This window comes from Trachypithecus francoisi, unplaced genomic scaffold (genome assembly GCF_009764315.1).
Source record: "Trachypithecus francoisi isolate TF-2019V2 unplaced genomic scaffold, Tfra_2.0 Lachesis_group10, whole genome shotgun sequence".
Taxonomy (NCBI): domain Eukaryota; kingdom Metazoa; phylum Chordata; class Mammalia; order Primates; family Cercopithecidae; genus Trachypithecus; species Trachypithecus francoisi.
This window is the reverse complement of record NW_022681455.1, coordinates 30,873,911-30,894,480: the sequence shown is the minus strand read 5'-3', so window position 1 is coordinate 30,894,480 and position 20,570 is coordinate 30,873,911. Positions and strand designations below refer to the sequence as shown.

General features: G+C 56.1%; 1 protein-coding gene across 9 annotated transcripts; it reads right to left on the bottom strand.

The window, feature by feature from the left end:
• Positions 1 to 17,920, bottom strand: DDR1 (discoidin domain receptor tyrosine kinase 1). Of its 9 annotated transcripts, none has more exons than XM_033219576.1 (19): positions 17,542 to 17,596; positions 15,815 to 15,980; positions 11,323 to 11,449; positions 11,127 to 11,229; positions 10,706 to 10,934; positions 9,018 to 9,165; positions 8,657 to 8,756; positions 7,958 to 8,144; positions 7,604 to 7,850; positions 7,011 to 7,106; positions 6,751 to 6,902; positions 5,486 to 5,651; positions 4,626 to 4,736; positions 3,282 to 3,526; positions 2,997 to 3,124; positions 2,551 to 2,769; positions 1,844 to 2,078; positions 1,118 to 1,267; positions 1 to 1,001 (listed from the first exon to the last, which is right to left on the bottom strand). In XM_033219576.1, exons 3-19 carry the CDS (start codon positions 11,405 to 11,407, stop codon positions 861 to 863), a joined length of 2,742 nt encoding a protein of 913 aa, XP_033075467.1. In that variant the 5' UTR covers positions 11,408 to 11,449; positions 15,815 to 15,980; positions 17,542 to 17,596; the 3' UTR covers positions 1 to 860. The 9 variants fall into 9 exon arrangements, 8 of the variants coding, with proteins under 8 accessions (XP_033075467.1, XP_033075466.1, XP_033075465.1 ...); XM_033219575.1 differs by lacking the exon at positions 17,542 to 17,596 and adding an exon at positions 16,576 to 17,529; XM_033219574.1 differs by lacking the exon at positions 17,542 to 17,596 and adding an exon at positions 16,725 to 17,529.
• Between the last annotated feature and the right edge of the window lie 2,650 nt (positions 17,921 to 20,570).

Genomic DNA, 20,570 nt, shown 5'->3' with positions numbered 1-20,570 from the left:
TTGTGGAAAACTCAACCTTTATTATTACCTGCCTAGTGCAGGGGATTAAAATTGCCTCAAGCTAGGTCCATATATTAGTGTAAAAATCTGTGTCTCTCCCCCCAAAAATGTACAAACCCCAAGTGATTATAGAAAAATCAATGTGGCAGCTACGCTAGAGATGTCCAACCCCAAGGCTACGGGCCGTTGCTCCCTCTTTCCCACTAATCCCAATATTTACTCCACAGAAACGTACAGGCTTAGAGAAGTTCTAGCTACAAGACTGCAGGTGGGAAGTGGGGGTGACTGAGGGCTGGGGCGGGGCTACCCCCAGGTCCAGTGTTTCAGGTGATGGAGGTGGAAGAAGCCCAAGCTGAGAACAAATCCCGGAGCAGGCATAAGGGAACATTTTCCTCTCCTTCTTGTCCTCTTCACCCCCAGATTCTCAGCCAGTGGGGTCCAGTGTGTGACAGGGAGAGAGAAGCTGGGGGCGCAGCCACCTCTCCAGGAATCAGTGTTGTCCAGTGGGGCCCAGGTGCTCCAATGGGCCATGTCCAGTGTCTATCCTATATTTCCCCCCACCCTTCCCCAAGGGATGGCTAGAGGAGGTTGGAGACGATCCCATCCACAGGGCCAGCTGGGTGGGTGACAGGGGCTTCTGGGAAGGAAGAACAGGAAGGGGATATGAGAGCGTGTCCAGGAAGGGGAGAAGGGGCATCAGCTCCCTAGGTGGGCCCAGCCCACCTGCAGTCTCACTGCCTCTATTAGAGGTGATGGGCTGTCGGGAGGGGAAGGGCAGAGGTGCCATTGGGTCCTCTTGTTTTAGTGTCACTGGCTTCCCCTGGATCACTCCCTGAGGGAGGGGCAACTGGATGTGTGATTCACACCGTGTTGAGTGCATCCTCTGCCAGGAACCGATGCAGCTGGGAAAAGGGTGGTCGCTGCTCAGACTCCCGGCTCCAGCACCGAAGCATCAGCTCATATAGGCCCTGCGGGCAGGCAGGCGGCCGGGACAGGTACACCTGCATTGTGGCAGTATGGATGAGAGGCAGGGAACAAATATTCTTTAGTCTCCAAGATGACAACGGCCCCTTCTGTCCCCCACCTTGGACCCATCTTCCTTCCCCTCCACTCTGACCTGCCGGCCCTGGTCCCGGAAGAACTCCCCTGCATTCTCGATGACCTGCTCATCGGTGAGCTGCCCAAAGGGCTGGGCCCTGCAGAGCATCAGCACCTCCCACAGGGTCACGCCAAAGGCCCACACATCACTCGCAGTCGTGAACTTCCCCTGGGGTGCAGAGAAGGCATCAAAAACAGAGACATCAGGCAACATAGACCCTCCTCCCTTCCTGTTGGAAGCCCCAGATCCACTCTGGGCTCCACTGAGGCCTGATTCCTCCCGACGCCAGGCTCTCCACTCTGCTCCGCTGGCCACCTTTTTCAACTCCTCTCCCTCGGGTTCTGCCTTTCCTCTCCATGCTCTGGTCCTCACTCCAGGGCCCTGGCCCACCTCTTCCTTCTGCTACTCCTTCCTCTCCATCCACCCCCACTTTCTGGTCCTGACCCTTAGTCTCCCTACGCACCCCCTTCTGTCTCCAGCTTCCTCCCCCTACCTTGTCTCTTGAGCTCTCTGCCACCCTGTCTCCAACCCCAGTACCCACTCTTGGCTCCTGGACTCTTGCCCATCATACTGCAGCTCCTGCTTTCCCCAGTCCCTTGGGCTAGGAGAACCTCATTTTACAGATGAGATTCTGTAAAATGCAACCCAGAGAAAGTGCGTGACTGATGGAGACCAGGGCTGTGAGTGGCGGCCAGTGTTTTCCCACCTGCCCTGCCCCAACCTGGCTGTCCTCGGGCTGCTCACCATGAGGATGCACTCCCAGGCCATCCAGCGGATGGGCAGCACTGCCCGGCCCTGCACACGGTAATAGTCCCCAGCATAGAGGTTCCGGCTCATGCCAAAGTCTGCGATTTTGATGGTGAAATTTTCCCCAACTAGGCAGTTCCGCGTGGCCAGGTCGCGATGTACACAGTTGAGTGTGGCCAGATAGCGCATGCCGGAGGCGATCTGGGCTGCCACATGCAACAGCATTGGGTAGCTGGGAAAGGAGCCGACAGGAGGTCACTGGGGGCAGCTTCGCAGATTCCCATCCAGGAGAGGAGAGCGAGCCCACTCCCCGGGCCCGGCCACTCCGGTTCCCCATGTGGAGGTGGAATGCCCATGTGAGGCCAAGGGTCACTTCCCTCTCAATCTTCCAGGCCTAGCCAACCCTAGGGGGCTCTTCTTTTATTGTGCTCCCCAATCTGGACTCAGAGGGGAGTGAGGGTGACAGAAAGCAGAAGGGACATCATGGCAGGGCCCAAGTCCCTTCACCACTCTTGCGTAGTCACCTCCAGCCTTTCTGTCCATGTTCCTGGGTTAACTTGTCACACGTTCCTTATCCCAGGCCCTCCTGGAACCTCTCCCTGCCTTCCTACCCCCATGCTCCCCTCTTTTCCTTGAGGCTGAAGCAAGGGGAGAGGAGGAGACCCCCTTGGGGAATTCTCAGCAAGGCCTGGGTAAGCAGGTACCTGATGGTGGGCCCCTGTGCAGCCTGCCCATCCCCAGGGGCCCCCTCAGCTGCCTTGTCCTCCAGCTGGTGGGCGCTGAGGAACTGGTTGAGGTCGCCGTTCTCCATGTAGTCAGTAATCATGCAGAGGGGGTCGTCCTGCACACACACGCCCAGCAGCCGGATGATGTTTGGGTCCTTGAGCCTCGACATGATCTTCACCTCTTTCAGGAAATCATTCCTGGAGAACAAGGAGAAGGTGAAGAGGAATGCCGAGTGGGCGGCCTGCACCTTCCCCTGCCCACCTCCTTCCTCAGGTGGACCAGGCGTCCCCACCCCCAGTGTACATGCAAATCCCCTCCCAGAAACGCCACCCCTCTGTTGAGCTCTGCCATTGTTCTCTCTAGGTGGCTCCCCACTCTTCATGGCCTCCCGTCCCTTCTTCCAGATGCCATCCCTGGTCCTCACCTGGCATTCTTGGTGGCATCTGGCCGTAAGATCTTGACAGCTACCAGCAAGGGGTGTCCCTTACGCATATTAAGGGGGCAGTCAAGACTGACCAGATCTTGAGGGCTGTCGACCTCACACAGGTGCACCTGGAGAAAGAAGTTCGTTTGCTAGGCGATCACAGGGTCAAATGGATTAACATGGTCACAAATGACTAAGGTTCCTGGCCAGGGGAATGTGCAGGCATGGCATCAGAGCACCCAATAGGCCAGACACTACTGATGGCTGGGTAGGCACCCTCCTTACCTCCCCAAACTGGCCCTCGCCAAGCTTCTCTTTGAAGCGGAGCCTCGATCGAGGGAAATCCACTCTGGGGGGCCCATCCCCGACTGCCCCTGGGGGCAGTGCAGGCACAGCATAGGTGTTGCCCCCGGTGACGCCCTGCAGGGTAACAATGTCAGCCTCGGCATAATGGGGGACGCTGTTCTGGGGAGGTGGGGGCAGAAGCGGGGCGCCTGGCTTCTCAGGCTCCATATAGTCCCCACTGTAGGCTGCAGGAGTGAGGGGAAAGAAGACAGGACGAGGCATCAGGAATAGCCCGAGAGCTATAGTTCCCCACAGCTCAGCCTCCCAGAGGGCCCCGTGTCTCCCAGTCGATTGAGAAACTGGGTCTATGCTGTATCTTCCCAGTATTCCATGCACCGACCTCAAACCAGGAAGACACTGGCATGGGATGAGAGTTAGCTATTCCAGAGGTTTTCAAGGCAATGAATATGGTTGAGCAAAACTGTCATAAAGTCTTACTCTTTAGGGCCTCCCTAGGGTCTCTCAGGAGACCATGAGATAAATCTTGGCTGGAAGAATTCTTCCCCAGGAATTCTCCCACCTCAGGATGGTCCCAGCATCCAGGCACCCTCCACCTTCCAAACCCTTGTCCCATTCACCACAGCTCCCTCCCCTTCACTTAGCTGCTCTCCCGTGGCTTCCGCCTGGCTCCTCCTGGGGCCAAGCCCTCCCAGCCCTTTCAACCCAACACACCAAGCTCAATGACAAGCAGAGACAGGCACACAGAGAGGAGGGAGGATAACAGCTGCTCACAGCCCCAACACAAGTTGTCTACAGACAAGAGAGGAAACAGAGCTGTCCCCTCTTAGCCCTGGGGAAGGGGCCACAATGAGAAGGCAACACCGAGGAGAGGAGGGGCAGACGGAAAGGGTCGGGGCGTGAGCCTTCACTTCTGGGACTGCAGAGAGAGGACACGTGGGGGAGAGGGCAAGCGCCGGGATGAGAGCCCTCCTCCTCACAGCTCTAGAGAGAGCAGAGAATAAAGGAGGAGTTACAATAGTCTGGGGCCACCACAGCAACCTCCTGTCTAGCTCTGGAATGCCAAAGAGATGGTGTGGAAGAGGAGGAGGGAAAAGAGCTGGGGACCAGTAAGCTTTCTACTCTTCAGCTCAAGGTGGGGGCGGGCTTTAAAAAGAGCAAGCAGCAGCAGAGATGAGCTAAGGTCACAAGAGCTTCCTCCTTGGGAGCTCAGGAGAGCAGAAGAGGCTACAGTGGGGAGAGGAGGAAGTGCAAGGTGTGAGGGCTTTTCCCTGCCCCAGTAGAGGTATGGGGAGCCTGGCGGAGCCCAGGGGCAGAGGGGCTTACCCTGGGTGTTGGTGGGTTTGGCCCAGGTGGGTGTGGGGGGGCCCGGGCCTCGAGGGGGACGGGCGTAAGTGGCCAGAAGGAGGCGGTAGGCTGGATTGGAGAGCAGCAACGCTGTCGGGAGAAGGAGGAGGGGAAACACGGGGAAGGGATGAGACTCAAGGCTAGACAGACAGGGAGACCTTGAATAGGGCAAGACCAGGGCTGATGGGATGACTGCATTAAGAGACAGACAGGATAAAACAAGGATCTGCAGAGTGACGGATGGCTGGCTGGATAATGAATGGATGGACAGATGGGATATATGAATAGATGGATGGATGATAAACATGTTTTGTTGGATGGATGGATAATAGATGGATAGATGGATGTATGAATATAGATGGATAGATGGATGTATGAATATAGGTGGATAGATGGATGATGGATATGGGTGGGTGGATGGATGGATGAATAGATTTATGAATATAGAAGGACAAATGATAGAGGACTGATAGATGGATGCAGGGGTGTATGGCTATGGAAGGATGGGTGATGGAGGATGGATGGATAGAAGGAACAAACATGGTGAGTCTAATACAAAGCAGAGGGGCCAGGGAGACACAATGAGAGGGTACAACAAAGAGAGATGTCTGTGGGACACAGACATGATAGGAACACGGGGGACTGTGGGTAATACATGCGGAACTCTTGAGAGACACTACATGATAGGGACAAAGAGTGATATAGGCAGTAACCAGGGGCACGGAAAGAAGAAAACAAGTGGAAACTGGGGAAGACAGGAAAAAAAGAGAATGGGAAAGGGTTACAGTAAGAAAACAGCAGAGAGGACAGAGGTGCGACTGGAACAAGGCGAGTCTTACCAGAGCCATTGGGGACACAGGGAGCAGAGTGGGGCGGATTCCCACGAGGCCGGGGCTCCTGGTATGGGGGTGGCTCTCTAGGACCTGGGCGGTTGTTGATGAGTATAGTGTCCCCAGGAACAGAGAGGTGAACCGTCAGCTCCTCTTCCAATACCCTCCGTTCAGCCTTGTCATGGGGATGGGAGGCGTCACCCGTGTTGCTCAGCACACACAGCCTGGCCCTCTGCTGTGTCCATCCCTGCGTTGCCTCCCTCAGCCCTCACAAGAGCCCTACAGCTGTAGATACTATCAGCACCATCTTTAACAAGAAGAGAAACTGAAGCTCAAGAGCATGGAGGTAAACTTCCCTGTCCCACAATGAGATTCCAACCCTCATCTGCCCAGTCCATAACTATCAGCCTTTTTGTTTGTTTGTTTGTTTGTTTGTTTGTTTTTGGAGATGGAATTTCGCTCTTGTCGCCCAGGCTGGAGTGCAGTGGCGCGATCTCAGCTTACTGCAACCTTCACCTCCCGGGTTCAAGAGATTCATGCCTCAGCCTCCCGAGTAACTGGGATTACAGGCATGAGCCACCATGCCTGGCTAATTTTGTATTCTAGTAGAGATGGGGGATTTCACTATGTTGGCCAGGCTGGTCTGGAGCTCTTGACCTCAGGTGATCCTCCTGCCTTGGCCTCCCAAAGTGCTAGGATTACAGGTGTGAGCAATCGTGTCCAGCCATCAACCTTAATGTATATTACTGCCATTGGACTCCCGCTGGAAGACATGGCCTGGGGTGTGCCAGACATCTTCCCTTTGCCCCTCCAGCCCCACTCTCCGCCTGTCTCCACCCTGCTTCTGCCCCAAGGCTGACCAGGGTAGACTGCACCAACAGGCCTGGTTTGGGTTGGCCAGAGAGGAGCCCAGCAGGAATTTGGGGCAGAAAGTGAAGTCAGGGCATCTATTCTCCCAGGCCCTCCCTGATGGGTAGGCACGGGCCAGCTGCATCCCAGGACCAAAGTCTACTGCCCCTGTCAAGGCACCCTATCCACAGACTCTCTCCTCTGGGTCGTGGTATTTGCCGCCTCCTCTCTGCTGAGCAGACCCGGGACTCGGGAGCAGCCCTCCTTATGAGCCCCATCCCCTCTTTGACATGGTGTAAGTGGTCTCTTTACTAAGCCCTCCTCTTGGAATGCTAGAGGGCTGTGCCCTGCAGACCCCATTGGACCATGGCTCATGCTGGGGCCTAGCCTCCCCCCACCATTCCACAGGCCGCAGCTGTGCCCACCTTGCTGAGGAGCCTGCGCCAGTGCAGCCGCCAGAGCATGAGGGCAATGATGAGCAGCAGGAGCAGGATGATGGCCACCAGGCAGCCGATGAGGATTGCAGTCGGGCTCCCCTCGGCCTTGGCCACGGGCTGCTGGCCTCTGGGCTCCAGCTCTGGCCGAGGCAGCAGGGTCAGCACCATAGGAGGGTCCCACCCTAGCCGAGGGGGAGGCCCAGGGAGAAGGGTGCAGAGGGTCCACACACCCACCCAAGACTGCTCACCCAAGCTGCTGAAGTTGGTGGGAGGTGGGCCAGGTGGCCACCAGGGGGCTGGTGGGAAGGTGCCTCCCAGTGCCGGAGAGGAATTGTTCACCACATCTGGGGAGAAGGAACAAAAAGAAAGGAGGGAGGTAAATGAGGAGGAGACCCAAGGGAGGCAGTGGATTGCTGTGCAAAGGAGCAGAAGCATGGGTGATTCTCAATAGACAACCACTGACCAGTGGGGGTTGGGGGAGCAGGGTCCTGGAAGTCCCTAGCTGTGGTGGGTGTTAACCCTATAGTTGCTGGATTGTGGGGAAGCCAAGGATAGTTATCTGGAGGCTTAGAGAAGAGGGTATTTCTCAACTAATACAGAAGTATTTCAATATTTTAACAACCAATACTGTCATACTAGCTCAATAACAGTCATGGGCGAGGGGCTTACAAAGGAAAGACGGATATGCAGAGAACAGGAGGCAGAAAGGGGCTCAAGCTATTTGGGGTACCCCTAATTGAGAAGTTTCGGTGGGTGATGGGTGGATATGATGCAAGGAATGAATATTTTGGGGACACTGCAGAGTTAGGAATGAAATCAGTTGTCAATTTCAGGGACTTACCAGAGATGAAGGAGATTTCGCTGAAGAGTAACCAGGGCCCCGCAAAGAGGAAGCGGCACTGCAGAAAGCGAGCCACACGGCCACCAAGGGGCACTGAGACAGCCCGGGCTCTGGGGTCCCCCAGGTTGCCCCCCAGGTTGTGGCGCATAGGCTCCCCCTCCCAGGCCATGGCAGGGCCACGCCGGAAGCGACATTCCACCCCGCCAGGCAGACGGGCTCCCAGCGTGTGCATGTTGTTACAGTGGACCTGGGGGGAAGGGAAGAGGGCACAAGGTCAAGGCTAAGAGTGCTGGGGGCACCCCAACGGCACCACCCATGGCTTCAGAGCCCTCCTCGAGAGCCGGACTCACTCACCTGCATGGCCTGGAAGGCCCTCAGCCGGTCAAACTCAAACTCCATCTCCACGTAGCCACTGGAGAAGCTGTGGTTGCTCCATCCCACATAGTCATAGCCTGGCCAGACCCGTAGCTCCTGACTCTTCCTAAAGTCATCCAGCCCCACCACGCCATCTGCCAGCTGGCCCAGACCCCCATACTGCAATCTGGAGAAGGGACCAAGGAAGAGGAGATTGGAAGGGAAGAGGGTCTTGATATCCAGGCACTCTGCCCCGTCACCCCCCGGCACAGTGGCCTGGCAAGCCTGGCTCCCGTCCACTAGTCCCATTCCCACCCCACCCCACACTCATGCAGCTGGCTCTTCTCTTCTCTCCACCCCTACCCTAGCTGTATCACAGGTACTTTGCAGGTCACATCCAGCACACCACCACCTCTAAGGGGCACCATTTCAATCTGTGATGTGCATATTTATTGCAGCAATTTCCAACCATGTGTGTTAGCAAAGAGGTGCGTTTTTTGTACAGTGTCATATGGGCTAGTGGTCACCCAAGTCCTACCCTTTGAGGCCCCACCTAACCCATGCCTCTTCTCAATTCTTCCATCTTACTCTCCACCCTACTTACCATCCCCCCTACACACACACACACATACACACACACACAGACACAGAGTCCTCCCTCCCACCCCAAACCCCACGTCCTGTAGGGGTCTTTCTTACCCGCCCATGGTATGTCCATCATAGGTGGAGTCGTTGAGGTACACAGCCTCAGATAAGTACATTGTCTGCCCCACAGGGGCGGTGTAAGACAGGAGTCCATCTGGGGCAGGGTGAGAGGATGGGGATCAGAGGCACGAAGGCTCCATCCCCCATCCCTGCATCAGGCCTGGGCAGGTTTCTGGTCCCTTCTCATATCTCTCCACTGGCACATTGGCATGGAGGAGACAATGCTGGCTAGCCCCCTCCTCAGAGTGACAGTTTCCCAGCAGGAGAAAGGGAATCCTGGATGCCCATTCTCCACACTCCCCACCCTGCACTCCCCTGCTCAGGAAACAGATTCCCAGGGAGCTGGGCCACTCACCCCTCCAGAGGCAGCCATAGAGCTCCACCCGCAGACAGACGCTCATGACCCGGTCAGCCCGGGGGTAGAAGCGAACCAGTCGGGCAACCATGGGGGGCCCAAGGTCCTTCAGCACTACTCCCTCAGGGTCTTCATTGCCTGAGATCACCTGTGGGCCAGGAAACGGGGTGGGTGGGAAGGGGTCCAGGTCAGATCTTACTTCCCAGCTACCAGCTGCTCCCTGGCCCAGCCTACGGTGGCCACTTAGAGACCCGTGAGGGGTGGCACCGAGCATACAGCACTGTGGGGCGCAGCCAGGCATGGGTGAAATGAAGATCTGCAGCTGAGACCTCTGGCCCTCTTGCAGCTCTGATGTTCTGTCCTCAGACTCCAGGCTCAGCTGCCCTCTTCTCCTTGTCTGGCTCCATCCATTTGTCTCCCAGCCTATCCTCCCATTGTGCCCAGATTCTCCTCAATCCTCACAGCCCTGCACCCCTGCCTCAGCTTCCCCTTCATTTCAGCCCATTCCCTCTGTTCATTCAGCAGAAGGTGGGTGAGTGCCCGCTCTGTGCCAGGCATGTTCTCAGTGGTGAACGTCACTCCCCGCCCTTGCAGGACTGAAATCCCAGCAAGGGAAACAGCTGCGAAGAACAAGAGGCAGGGTGTATGGACAGAGCAGTGCGGTGGGTGGCCAGAAAAGGCTCTCTGAGGAGGTGACACCTGGCGGAGAACTGAATGGAGTGAGGGAGAGCCTGTGGTTATTTGCGGGAGGAGCTTTGCAGGCACAGAGAAAACGTCCGGAAGCTGTGGGAACGAGCCCTGGCTTGTTCCAGAAACAATGAGAAAGGCATTGTGGCCAAGGGGGCGCAAGGAGCAAGTGATGCAGGCAGGAACCAGGTCAGGCTGAGCATCCTGCACCAGCTAGGGGCTCAGCTTTTGTTCTGGCAGAATGGAAAGCCAGCACAGGGGTGTCAGCTAGGTGTGACGTATCTGATTTACATGCTTTAAGGTCCACTTGATGCAGCCCCCCGGGTGGAAATTTGGCTCCAGGCAGAAAAGGACAGAAGCAGGGAGACCCATTTGGCATCTACTGCACTCATCTAAGCTGGAGATGGTGGGCGGGTGGCCTAGGGCAGTAGAGGTGGAGTGGTGAGGAGTGACTGGACTCAGGAACACTATGGAGGTAGAACGCACTGGGCTGCTGATGCTTTGGAAGGAGGTGAGAGAAAAAGAGGAATCAAGGATATCATCTTAGCTTATAGCCTAGGCAACCAGGCAATGGTGATACCACTTCCTGAGCTGGAGAATGCCAGGGGAGGAGCAGGTTTAGGTTGGGAATGGGAATCAAATTCAGCTTGGGAAATTAAAGGTTCGTTTGAGATGCCTATTAGACATCTAGGTGGCTGGCTACAATGCTTGTAATCCCAGCACTTTGGGAGGCTAAGGTGGGAAGATCGCTGAGCCCAGCAGTTGAAGACCAGCCTGGGCAACATAGCAAGACCCCATCTGTTTTTTTAAAAAAAAAAAAGACATCTAGGTGAAGAAGTCCAAAAGGTAGCCAGGTTTGCAATACTGTTTGGAGCTCAGCTGAGAGGCTTGGGCTGGCGATTATATAAACTGGAGAGTCGTCAGTGTATAGGTGGTGTTTAAAGTACAGCTGGAAGTGAGGAAAGCCAACCTCCTCTGGGTGCTGCCTCTGCCAGCCTCACCTCCTGACCCCAGCGGTCCTTCCAGTCCATCCAGCGGCGACCATCCCGGGAGTAACGCAGCCGGTAGCTCCGGGAGAACTCCTTGCCCAGGCCCCCAGCATGCCGTCCCTGGGTGCCCACCAGAGCCACCAGGTGCAGCCGTTGTAGATCCACCTGCAAGTACTCCTCCTCCTTGGGAAACACCGACCCTGCGGGGCACCAGGCCCCATCCCCGTCACTGCTCTCCAACCTGAGAGGGTGAAGACGGGCACAGAGAACATCTGGCCCCAGGTCTGCCTCTATCTCCAGTACTTAAACCCCACTTCATTCGCCCCTCACACTGCAGGGCTTTCACTGGCATGGGCAGAGGGGTTGGAGGGGAAGTAGAGGTCCCAGGGGCTCCCCTCGGGGCAGCTGCAGGTGTGTCAGGTGTGCCAAGTACCTGCTGTGGCGGGCGGCAGTGGAGTCTGACCAGGAGCTGGAAGCAGAGATGTCACTGTCTGGGATGGTCCGGTCCTGCATGCCCAGGGCATAGCGGCACTTGGCTGAGTAAAAAGCAGGCATGTAACAGGTCAAGGCCCCCAACTCTCTACCTCCCAAGCCCTGGCCCTCAGGGACCCATGGTTCAGTCTCCTCACCAGGATCAAAATGTCCCTTCATGTCAGCATCTCCACTTGCCACCAAGAGCAGCAGCAGTAAAGATGAGAGGGCCCCTGGCCCCATAGCTCCTGATCCCTCGGGCCTAAGGGGGTGGGGGCAGCATCTCTGCAGGGGATAAAATGGGTGGTGGGTAAGTTAATCAGGGGACTGAGTCATAGCTGACAGCAACAGACAGAATGGGCCGCTTTGGGGATAATAACAGTAAAACAACAACAACAGTCATTGTTTAACAGCATCAGCTGTATTTTTAGAATGCTTCCCCTGTGCCAGACACTGGCCTAAACCCTTAAACAGAATCCATAATTTTATCTTCACAGTCACTTCATAAGGTAGATACTATTACTATCCATATTTAACACATGAAGAAACTAGGGCAGAGATCAGTTAACTTCCTGAAGCCACATTTCTGCAATCAAGAATGGGCAAAATACCCCCACAGACAATGGCTTAGAATAAACAAGTGTGCAAAAAATGTTATAACACACACAACAGGAAAAGGTTTAATAACTACAATAAACTAAGGCCCCTTAGGAACTGACAAGAAAAAATATATAAGTAACCCAATAAAGAAACAGCCAAAGAATTTGAATAGTCATTTCACAGAAAAGCAAAGCCAAATTGCCAACATTTTTTTTAATGGTCAAATTCACTAGCCTCGGGGAAATACCACGCAGATTGACTAGATATTTTTTAAGGCTATAACATATAAAAGTGGTGGAGGGTGAAGAAAAGGGAGGCACCATGCTCGATGGCAGAAATGTAGTGTTATCCTCTATTAGGAAAGGGACCTAGCAATGTCTATTATAATTTAAAAAGCACATCCTCTTCAACCCAGCATTCCCTCTCCTAACGATCTACCCAAATGGGGAGACAGAAGTACCAGGAAGAAAGAACATATGTGCAGGGCTGGGTCTGGTGGCTCATGCCTGTAACCCCAGCACTTTGGGAGGCTGAGATGGGAGGATCACTTGAGGCCAAGAGTTAGAGACCAGCCTGGTCAACATAGCGAGACCCCATCTCTTTAAAAAAAAAAAAAAAAAATGAAAAAGAAAAAGAAAAAAGAAAGAAAAAAAAGAAGATGCTCAAAGATGTTTATTATGGCATCTTTTGTGAGACATAAATCTGTAAGATACGTGAATGCCCACAGGGGACAGGCTGGAATTTAAAAATACTAATAATAAGGTTTATGGACTACTCTGCAGCTATAAAAAGTAACAAAGAGGCAATAAATTCCTAACTTAGTGTAATTTCCTTGTGTATCTGTTGAATATGAAAAGCAACCTACAGAAGTATAAAAAATTATCCCACCTGCCGGGCGCGGTGGCTCAAGCCTGTAATCCCAGCACTTTGGGAGGCCGAGACGGGTGGATCGCGAGGTCAGGAGATCGAGACCATCCTGGCTAACACGGCGAAACCCCGTCTCTACTAAAAAATACAAAAAACTAGCCAGGCAAGTTGGCGGGCACCTGTAGTCCCAGCTACTCGGGAGGCTGAGGCAGGAGAATGGCGTAAACCCGGGAGGCGGAGCTTGCAGTGAGCTGAGATCCGGCCACTGCACTCCAGCCTGGGTGACCGCGAGACTCCGTCTCAAAAAAAAAAAAAAAAAATTATCCCACCTTTTGAAAACAGAACAAGCACCCATGTTTGTACATATACCTGTGTGTATGTCTAGAGATAAAGAATATATAATAGAATATAACAATAGAATATAATATAACACAAGTTAACATGAATGGGGCAAAAGAAAAGCAAATAAAAAAAGACAGGTTGATTGTACTATTTTTCTAAATCCTACAACATAAATGCATTTATGTAAAACCATATGACATGTAAAAGAATATGAAATTCATTTTGAATTTTAAAAAATAAATGTCCCAGAAAAGGTTGGGCAATTCCTTGTTGAGGATATGATAGAATTAAACATCAGATAAGCCTGGACCAGCTGACCCTGCTGCCCTCCCACATAGGAGTCTAGAATTCTAAGAGAAGGGGAGAGGGGACCCCAGCACCTTCCAGTCTTACTGTCCCCTAGAGCCCTCTAGGCCCAGGGTGGTCCCTGGACCATCAGCAATATCTGGAAGCATGGAAGAAATCAGAATCTCAGGCTCACCCTTGACCTGCTGAATCAGAATCTGCATTTTAACACAATGCCCAGGTGATCTGTGCCCATTCAAGTCTGAAAATCCCTACTCTGTTCCTCAGGCCCAGGAAGCTTACCCCACATAAAACAATTCTAAACGGCATCTCCTTACAAACCCAAATAACTACTCTCCCCTCCCCTGCTGCAGGAAAAGCTGTCCTGACCTGTACTGGTCCCAGAGCCCCGCAGTGAAGTCTCCAGGCCCTAGAGTCCCGAGGGGCTCGACTGCCACCTCTTATCAGGTTCAGGGCATCTTGGGCCCAGTTATCCCTGTTCTGCCTTCCTGAGACCCAGACATCCAGTCCCCCCAGTTCCCACTTCCAGAAGGTGGCTGCCTCTGAGGGAATGAGGAAAGGCTGAGTTGCCTTGGAGATGAGGGCGGGTCTAAAGACAAGGAAGGCAGGTCACCCCAGGAGGTAGGAGGAGTGGGGGATACTCCCCCATCCCTTTGTCCTCCTTCAGCTGCTCCCACAATGCACTAGGGCAGGAATGTAAGAGGCAGCTGAGACCCCAGAGCTCTGAAGCAGCAGCTGAGGGGGATGACTGAGTTGTGGGGGGCACTCAGTTATTAAGGAGAGGCTAGAACCAGAAGGCATCACGCCTGGTCCCTTAGGGTCCAGCGCTAGGGAGCAGGCTGCCAGAGTCCCAGGAGACTGGCTCAGAATTCCTGGGTGCCACTCTCCACCCCCACCTCTCTCTGGAACAGCGGGGCTCTTGTTCCCCTGAGTAACCTTCATGCCTATCCCAGATGAGTCATCGGAGCCACACAGAGGCGAGAGGAGAGGAGCCCGGGGCAGAGACACAAAGGCAGGCAGAGGATAGGAGGCAGGCGGAGACAGATCGAGAGCCACAATGCAAGAGGTAAATAGAGCAGGCTCAGAAACACGGGGCACAGAGCCAAGCAGAGGAGCACAGAGAAGCACAGAGCCATCTGGGCTCTCCATTCTCCAACACCCCCAGTTACCTCATCTCTCTCCACTGGGTCTTCAGCCCATAGTCAGAGACACAGACAGCAAAAGAGGTCAGTCCCAGAAGACCTTCCCCAATCCCACCGCCTCCCACTCCATTACAACCAAAGCCAAACCAGGGGCCAGGCCACCCTGCCTCAAGTCTTTCACGCTCCTCTCCCAACCCCCCATGTCCCACTCAGACAACACCCACACAGCTCTGTATACACACACACACACACACACACACCGTGAGACACAGAAACTTACTGAACTGGCTGTAAACAGCGAGGCTAAATGTGGCATGCACACACCCCCCTCTCAGTGTCTCTGACAACCGTCACAGAGTTTCTGAGACAGAGCAAACACAGAGGCTCATGCACACATCAACCTGTCCACACCTTAGCATTCCTTCAAGTCCAACCCCATCGCTCAATGAACAGCCACTTCAGACACCTGTGAACATGAAATGACAGACACTACACGCTCCTGTGACCAGAAGACAGCATGAGACACACACGCCCAGGCCCTTGGGCACAGGATCCCCAGAGGACTGGGGCCCAGCCTCTAACACACACGGGTGACCAAGCCAGAGGGATGTCGAGGGGGCAGAGAACAGGTGGGCGCTGGGTGGGAAGAGTGGCAATAAGGACAACAACCTTTCCCTGCCTTTCCACTCTCCTTTCACCTGTCTCCACTACACCACTCAGTCCTGGACACACCTACAGGCCCTCAGCAACAGCCAGCGAGCTTGGGCGCCAGCCTCTGGCTGCTGGAAGTACTGGGAAGAAATGTTCCGTCAGGAGCCAGGTGTGGGGGGTGGGACCCTGAGGATGGCGCTCACTGGCAATGACATGTTGTCATGCCAGAGCCAACTGACCATCCAGCAGGGAAGAGTGGTGTCACTGGTGGGTTACAGTGTCAGTCCCTCTTTTTGCTGGACTGTGACCAGGCTGACCAACTGGGTGTTGGCTGAGCGAAGGCTTAGCAGTCAGTAGATGCCCGCAGGGACTGGCCAGGTGGAGGGCAGGCCCTGCTCTCCAGGCAGTGGATGAGCTGACTCAGTGGGGCTGCGCAGGAGCATCTCCTCCCGGGGCTCAGTACCTCCACACTGAGTGAAGGGGGACTTCCCTCCATGCTGGAGGCTCAAAACTCTTTCTGGGAGGTCAGGGGCTTCACCTCCCCCCAGCGCCCGCCCTCGGTTTTCAGATGGTAAGCCAGAGCATCGGGGAGGCGGGCAGGGAGGCTTAGAAGAGCTGGACGACCAAGCACGGCCCGGGACGTCCTGCCTCTCCCGTCCCTCGCCCGGCAGCCGCCGCCGCGCGCCGCCACCCCAAGAGCCCCAGGCCTCCGCCAGCGGGGTCCGCCCGCCGCTCTCCCTACCTCTCATCGCTCCTCCCGGCAGACCCAGGCGTCCGACCCGGGAGCAGGGCCTCTTCGGCGGCAGGGCGAGGGGCGGGGGAGGCGGAGGGAGCCAGGAGCCGGGAGCGGGAGGCGCCGGCGGGGCTCGGGTGTCGGGAGGCGGCTCCCGCGAGCAGCTGTCGGGGGCCTGTTCCGGGGAGAGGAGCCAGGACTGGGGCGGCTCGGGCCCAGGCGCCGCCTCCCCCTCGCCTCGGCTCCCTCCCTTCCTCCTCCCGCTCCTCGCTCTGCTCCCTCCCCTCGGCCTTCTCGCCGCGCGTTCGGGCTCGCCGCCCTCCCTTCCCCCTCCCGGACCCAGTAGTCCCGGTGGCTCCCACGCCCCGCGCCGCGCTCCAGGCCCCGCGCCCGCCACGCCCACCCCGTGCGCCCGCGCCCGGCCCGGCCTCCCCCAGGTAACCTGCCCGCCGAGCCCGCCAGTGCGCTCCCAGGCCGCCCAACCGCCCGCGCCGCTGCCCCCGGCCAGCTCCGCGCCCAGCTCGCAGCCCACCCCCGCTTCCCAAAACGAGAACCTCCAAAGCTGGCGCCCCAGGGGGCCGGCTGTAGTCCCGCTCAAGGCCCACGAGGGGAAGACGCCCCTCCTACTTCTGGGCTCGGTTCCTGCTGGGAGAGGCGAAGGGGAGCAGCCCCAGGGCACAGAGGAAGAAGCAGGTTCCCACAGGCTAGGCCCAGCCCAGCTGCCGGAGTTAGCCCAGAGAAGGGAGCAGGGCTCAGGTCTCAGGGCTCACCTGTCCAGCCAGGCCCCAGACAGCTCTTCTCACTCCACCAACCTTTGCTCCTCTCTCGCAGCCTGTGCGCTCCCGCCCCTACGACCCAACCTGGAAGGCCCCAGACCCTGAGGGCGGGCCCACTCTCTTCTAACCCCTTCCTCTCTAACCTTCTCCTCTCAGTTCTTCTCTCTGCAGGGCCTTCTCAGGGACCCGGGCGTCCAGACGCCCAGGCCCTGATTCCCCTGGGCTCCCAACGGAGTGGAGTCGGAGGGGACTCAGGAGTCCTCAGGACAAGCCTCCCTCAGGTCCAGCCAGCTCTGGCCCTGGTGAGCCGGAAGGTCTGATCACTGGCCAGAAGAAGACAAAAATGAGGCCAGGACAAAGTTGGGTGGTCGGGAGGAGGAAGAAGAGGAGCAGGAGAAGGATGGAGGCACAGTGAAAATCACACACAGTCAAAAGGAAGGGGGGACCAAGAGACCCAGGGAAGATGACACAGTGACAATGAGTAGGCAATGCAACTGAGAGAGCTGCTGGGCAGAGGATGGAGCGGGACAGAACAACTTGTGGTGGGAGGTGCTTCTCCCACCCGCCCGCTCAGCACTACTTCAGCCCCTCACCTCTCTCCACACTCCCACACCCGCTCACCACCTAGACAATGTCACGGTCACAGGAAGGTCTCACTCCACTGCACATCTCCACCCCAGAAACCTCACAGTAGATAAAAACATACCCTGCTTGCAGTCCCAGACAACAATCCCAAGAAAGAAACACGAAGTCCCAACCAGACAAGTACACAAAAGCACTACCAGGAAGAAGCTGGCCCTTGGGAAAGGCCGAGGCACACATGGGCACTAGTACAGAAGCCCAAGGACGTTCCAACGGCTGAGGGACCTGCTAACAGACAGCCTCAGGGTCACTCGGAGAGCAGCTTCTTCCCGCCTCCATGTCCCACCAAGCCCCCAGGGATTCCTCCAGAACACCTACCCCTCCGGAGACAGCAGCTGGGGAATCTAGGCCCAGGAGACGCTGGACTGGGGGTGGGGCCAGCCTGGGGGTGGGGCCAAGGCTTCCCAAGTCACCTCACCTGGCAGCATGCAGCCCCTCCTTCCAGGAGTTGTGCTCTGGGAAAGCCCCGACAGGCCTGCCAGGCAAGCTACAGCCTGTCATACCCTGGTGGGACATTCCACACCGCAGACCCATGCTGACCCCAGCTAAGTGGATGACAGAGGGGTCCAGTGCCAGACAGAGGGGTCCACTGGGGAGAGCAGAAGGAGCTAGAGAGTCCTGAAACCTTTGTCCCTTCTTCTCACTGCCTCAGGAGAAATTCCTACTGGTGATGCCCACCTCGCCCCAGCTCCAGGCTGGAGGAGTGGGAGGGATGCAAGGCTGGGGCCCAGTGGAGTCAAGTGACAACAGAAAGGGAGCTGGAGCCAGCTGGAATGCGGGACTCGGGCTTCCCAGGGGCCTGAAAGGGAAATCCCAGCCATCCTGGGGCCCAGAGAGCAGCACCAAAGACCAAGAGGGCCTGATTGCCCGTCCGTGGTCCCAGAGCCCGTTCCACATCTCCTGCATCACTCCGAACCCCAGAGGCCGCCTGTGTCCCCCAGAACCCCAAGTGACCTTCTACCATCCCCTCCCATCCTGGGCTTCCCTCCCCTTCAAGCCAGTGGCAGCCTACTGCCCAGAAAGGAGAGGACAGGAAACAGCTGAAAAAATGTGAGGAGAGGCACATAGGAGAGGGGAGAGGACAGCTTCAGGCCTGCAGACCACCTGGCCACAGGAGGGAAGCCCAGCACGACCAGCGAGCGAGAGGACAGACCAGATGGGCCCCCACACATATACTAGCTGCAGTCCCTTCTGAGAGCTGCAGCTGCCTCTGGGGGAGCAGGCTGGGTCAGCAGCTGGGGAGAGTGAGAAGCGACGGGTAGGGGGCAGGGTGAAGGAGTGGACAAGGTTTTGGGTGTGAGTCAGACCTGATGCCACCGAATACAAACTGGAAACTGAGGCCAGGGAGTGAAGGAGGAGACTGAGCTGATGTATCTCTGGGAGATGAAACCGCTCAGCTGTGGATGGGGAAGAAGGGGACAAGGGACAAGAAGAGGGAGAGGAGGCTGATGGTCAGATGGGGACAATGGTGAGGGAACTCCCAGAAAGACAGGAGATGGACTGAGGTCAAGGCTGAGGAGACGGGAGAGAGGAAAAGGAGGATGAAGACAGGGCCCACACAGCAAAAGGTGGGAAGCCCCAGGGGCTCAGAGGAGGAGACTGAAGTTTGGGAAGAAAAGGGCTGAACTGGATGAAGGAACTGAAGTGGACGTGGTGGGGAAACAGTGTTGGGAACAAACTCCTAAGAGAGGAAGGCAGGGAACTGAGGAGGCCTGAGAGCTGGGCAGACAGACCAAGGGAACAAGAAACAAGGACAAGGGAAGAGAAGGGGCTGGAGTGAAAAGGAGAGTGGAAGGAAAGAGGAGGGAGACTGGGGCGCAAAGTGTGAAGCTAAGGGACACAGGGAGATGAGAAGAATAAAAGGCTGAGAAAGGAAGAGGCACCTGCAGGACAGACGGGGACACAAGGCCCAAAGAGAGAATAGAACCTGTTTCTGGACAATGGTCCCCCATTGGGGGACACCCTAGCTCCTCAGCCCATTTGCCACACCATGGCCCCCAACTCTATTCCCTGTCCTTCCCCTCCTCCCTGCCAAGTTCTGGGCCGCTCCCCTCCTCCCACAGCACCTCCAGCCTCCAGCCAGGACCGCCTGGTCCCTGCCCACAAGGGGAGGGCCCAGCTCCAGCGCCCACTCCTGCCCTCCCAGTTCATCTCTGGCTTCCTCCCTCTCACCTCCAGCTCAGGATTCTCTTAGGTCCCAGTCACCCCAGTCTCAGGCCTTTGGGGTTTCAGGTCTGGGGCTGCCAACACCGCCTGGCTTTGTCCGAGCGTCCGGGGCCCTGGGCCCAGGAGGAGCAGCTGCCCGGGCCAGCTGCGGCTGGCTTCGATGTGACCATGGCAACCAAGTCCCGCTCCCCTCATCGAGCCTCTAGGCCCCCGCAGAGAAGGACGGAGCAGCCTGGCTGGGGAGAAAGGGAGGGGAGGCTGAGAACTGTGAAACAGAACCAAAGGGAGACCCCAGACAAAGAAACCCCAGACAAAGAGAGATGAAGAGAGGCAGAGGAAGCAAAAAGCGGCATTGGGGGTGGTGGCCGGCAGCTCAGGCCCTCCAGAGCGGGAGAATCTAGGAGAGACAGAGAAAGAGGCAGAAGCAGGGGCTGACTTGAGGGGGAGAAGAGAGATTAGAATTGACTGGCAGAGGTCCTTTAGAGACTCATTCTGGGCCCCTGAGAATTCACTTCCTTCCCGCAGGATTTTGCACCCTGGAGAGAACCAGAATCCCAGTTTCTTAGTTGGCTGCCTCAAAAATATTATATATGGCGAGAGCTTCCCTCCAGTTACACCAATGGCCATAGGAAATATCTGAGAACAAAAGGCACTCTCAGTTTTCACAAACAACCCCAATTTCAAAACCTAAACCATCACCTTTTAAATACCAATGGCAATAGAGCCAGTTGCGATGGCTCACGCCTGTAATCCCAGCACTTTGGGAAGCCAAGGAGGGCGGATCGCTTGAGTCCAGAAGTTCAAGACCAGCTTGGGCAACATGGCACAACCCCATCTCTACAAAAAATTAGCTGGGTGTGGTGATGCGCACCGTTAGTCCCAGCCAAATCTGCCTTTCTGGCTTCACTCATGGGACGGACCCTTCTTCCAGGGGAGGCTGCATTTGGACGTAGCCATATTCATGCCCCCCTGTCTTTTGGCTCCTCTATTTCTCTGGCCAGGAATGGCCTTGCCTCATCTCTGCAAATCTTAGCACAACTTAAGGCCCAGTTCAAGCTCCAGCTCCTCCCTAAGGTCTTCCTGAGTCTTGCCTTGTTTCCCACTCAGGAGGACCTGGCCTCCTCCTTCCCTGGGTTCCCACGACCCTTTCCAGCTCTGCCTATAGCACGGTGTTCTGTCTT

What these genes read in the sequence shown, in the direction of transcription:
- DDR1 (XM_033219578.1), bottom strand. Translation starts at nt 11,407, where the DNA reads ATGGGGCCAGGGGCCCTCTCATCTTTACTGCTGCTGCTCTTGGTGGCA. An exon ending in ACTGCCGCCCGCCACAGCAG is followed by an intron (nt 10,935 to 11,126) that starts GTACTTGGCACA and finishes TCACCCTCTCAG; the next exon opens with GTTGGAGAGCAGTGACGGGG. An exon ending in CCTGGGAGTGCATCCTCATG is followed by an intron (nt 1,268 to 1,843) that starts GTGAGCAGCCCG and finishes TCTGCACCCCAG; the next exon opens with GGGAAGTTCACGACTGCGAG.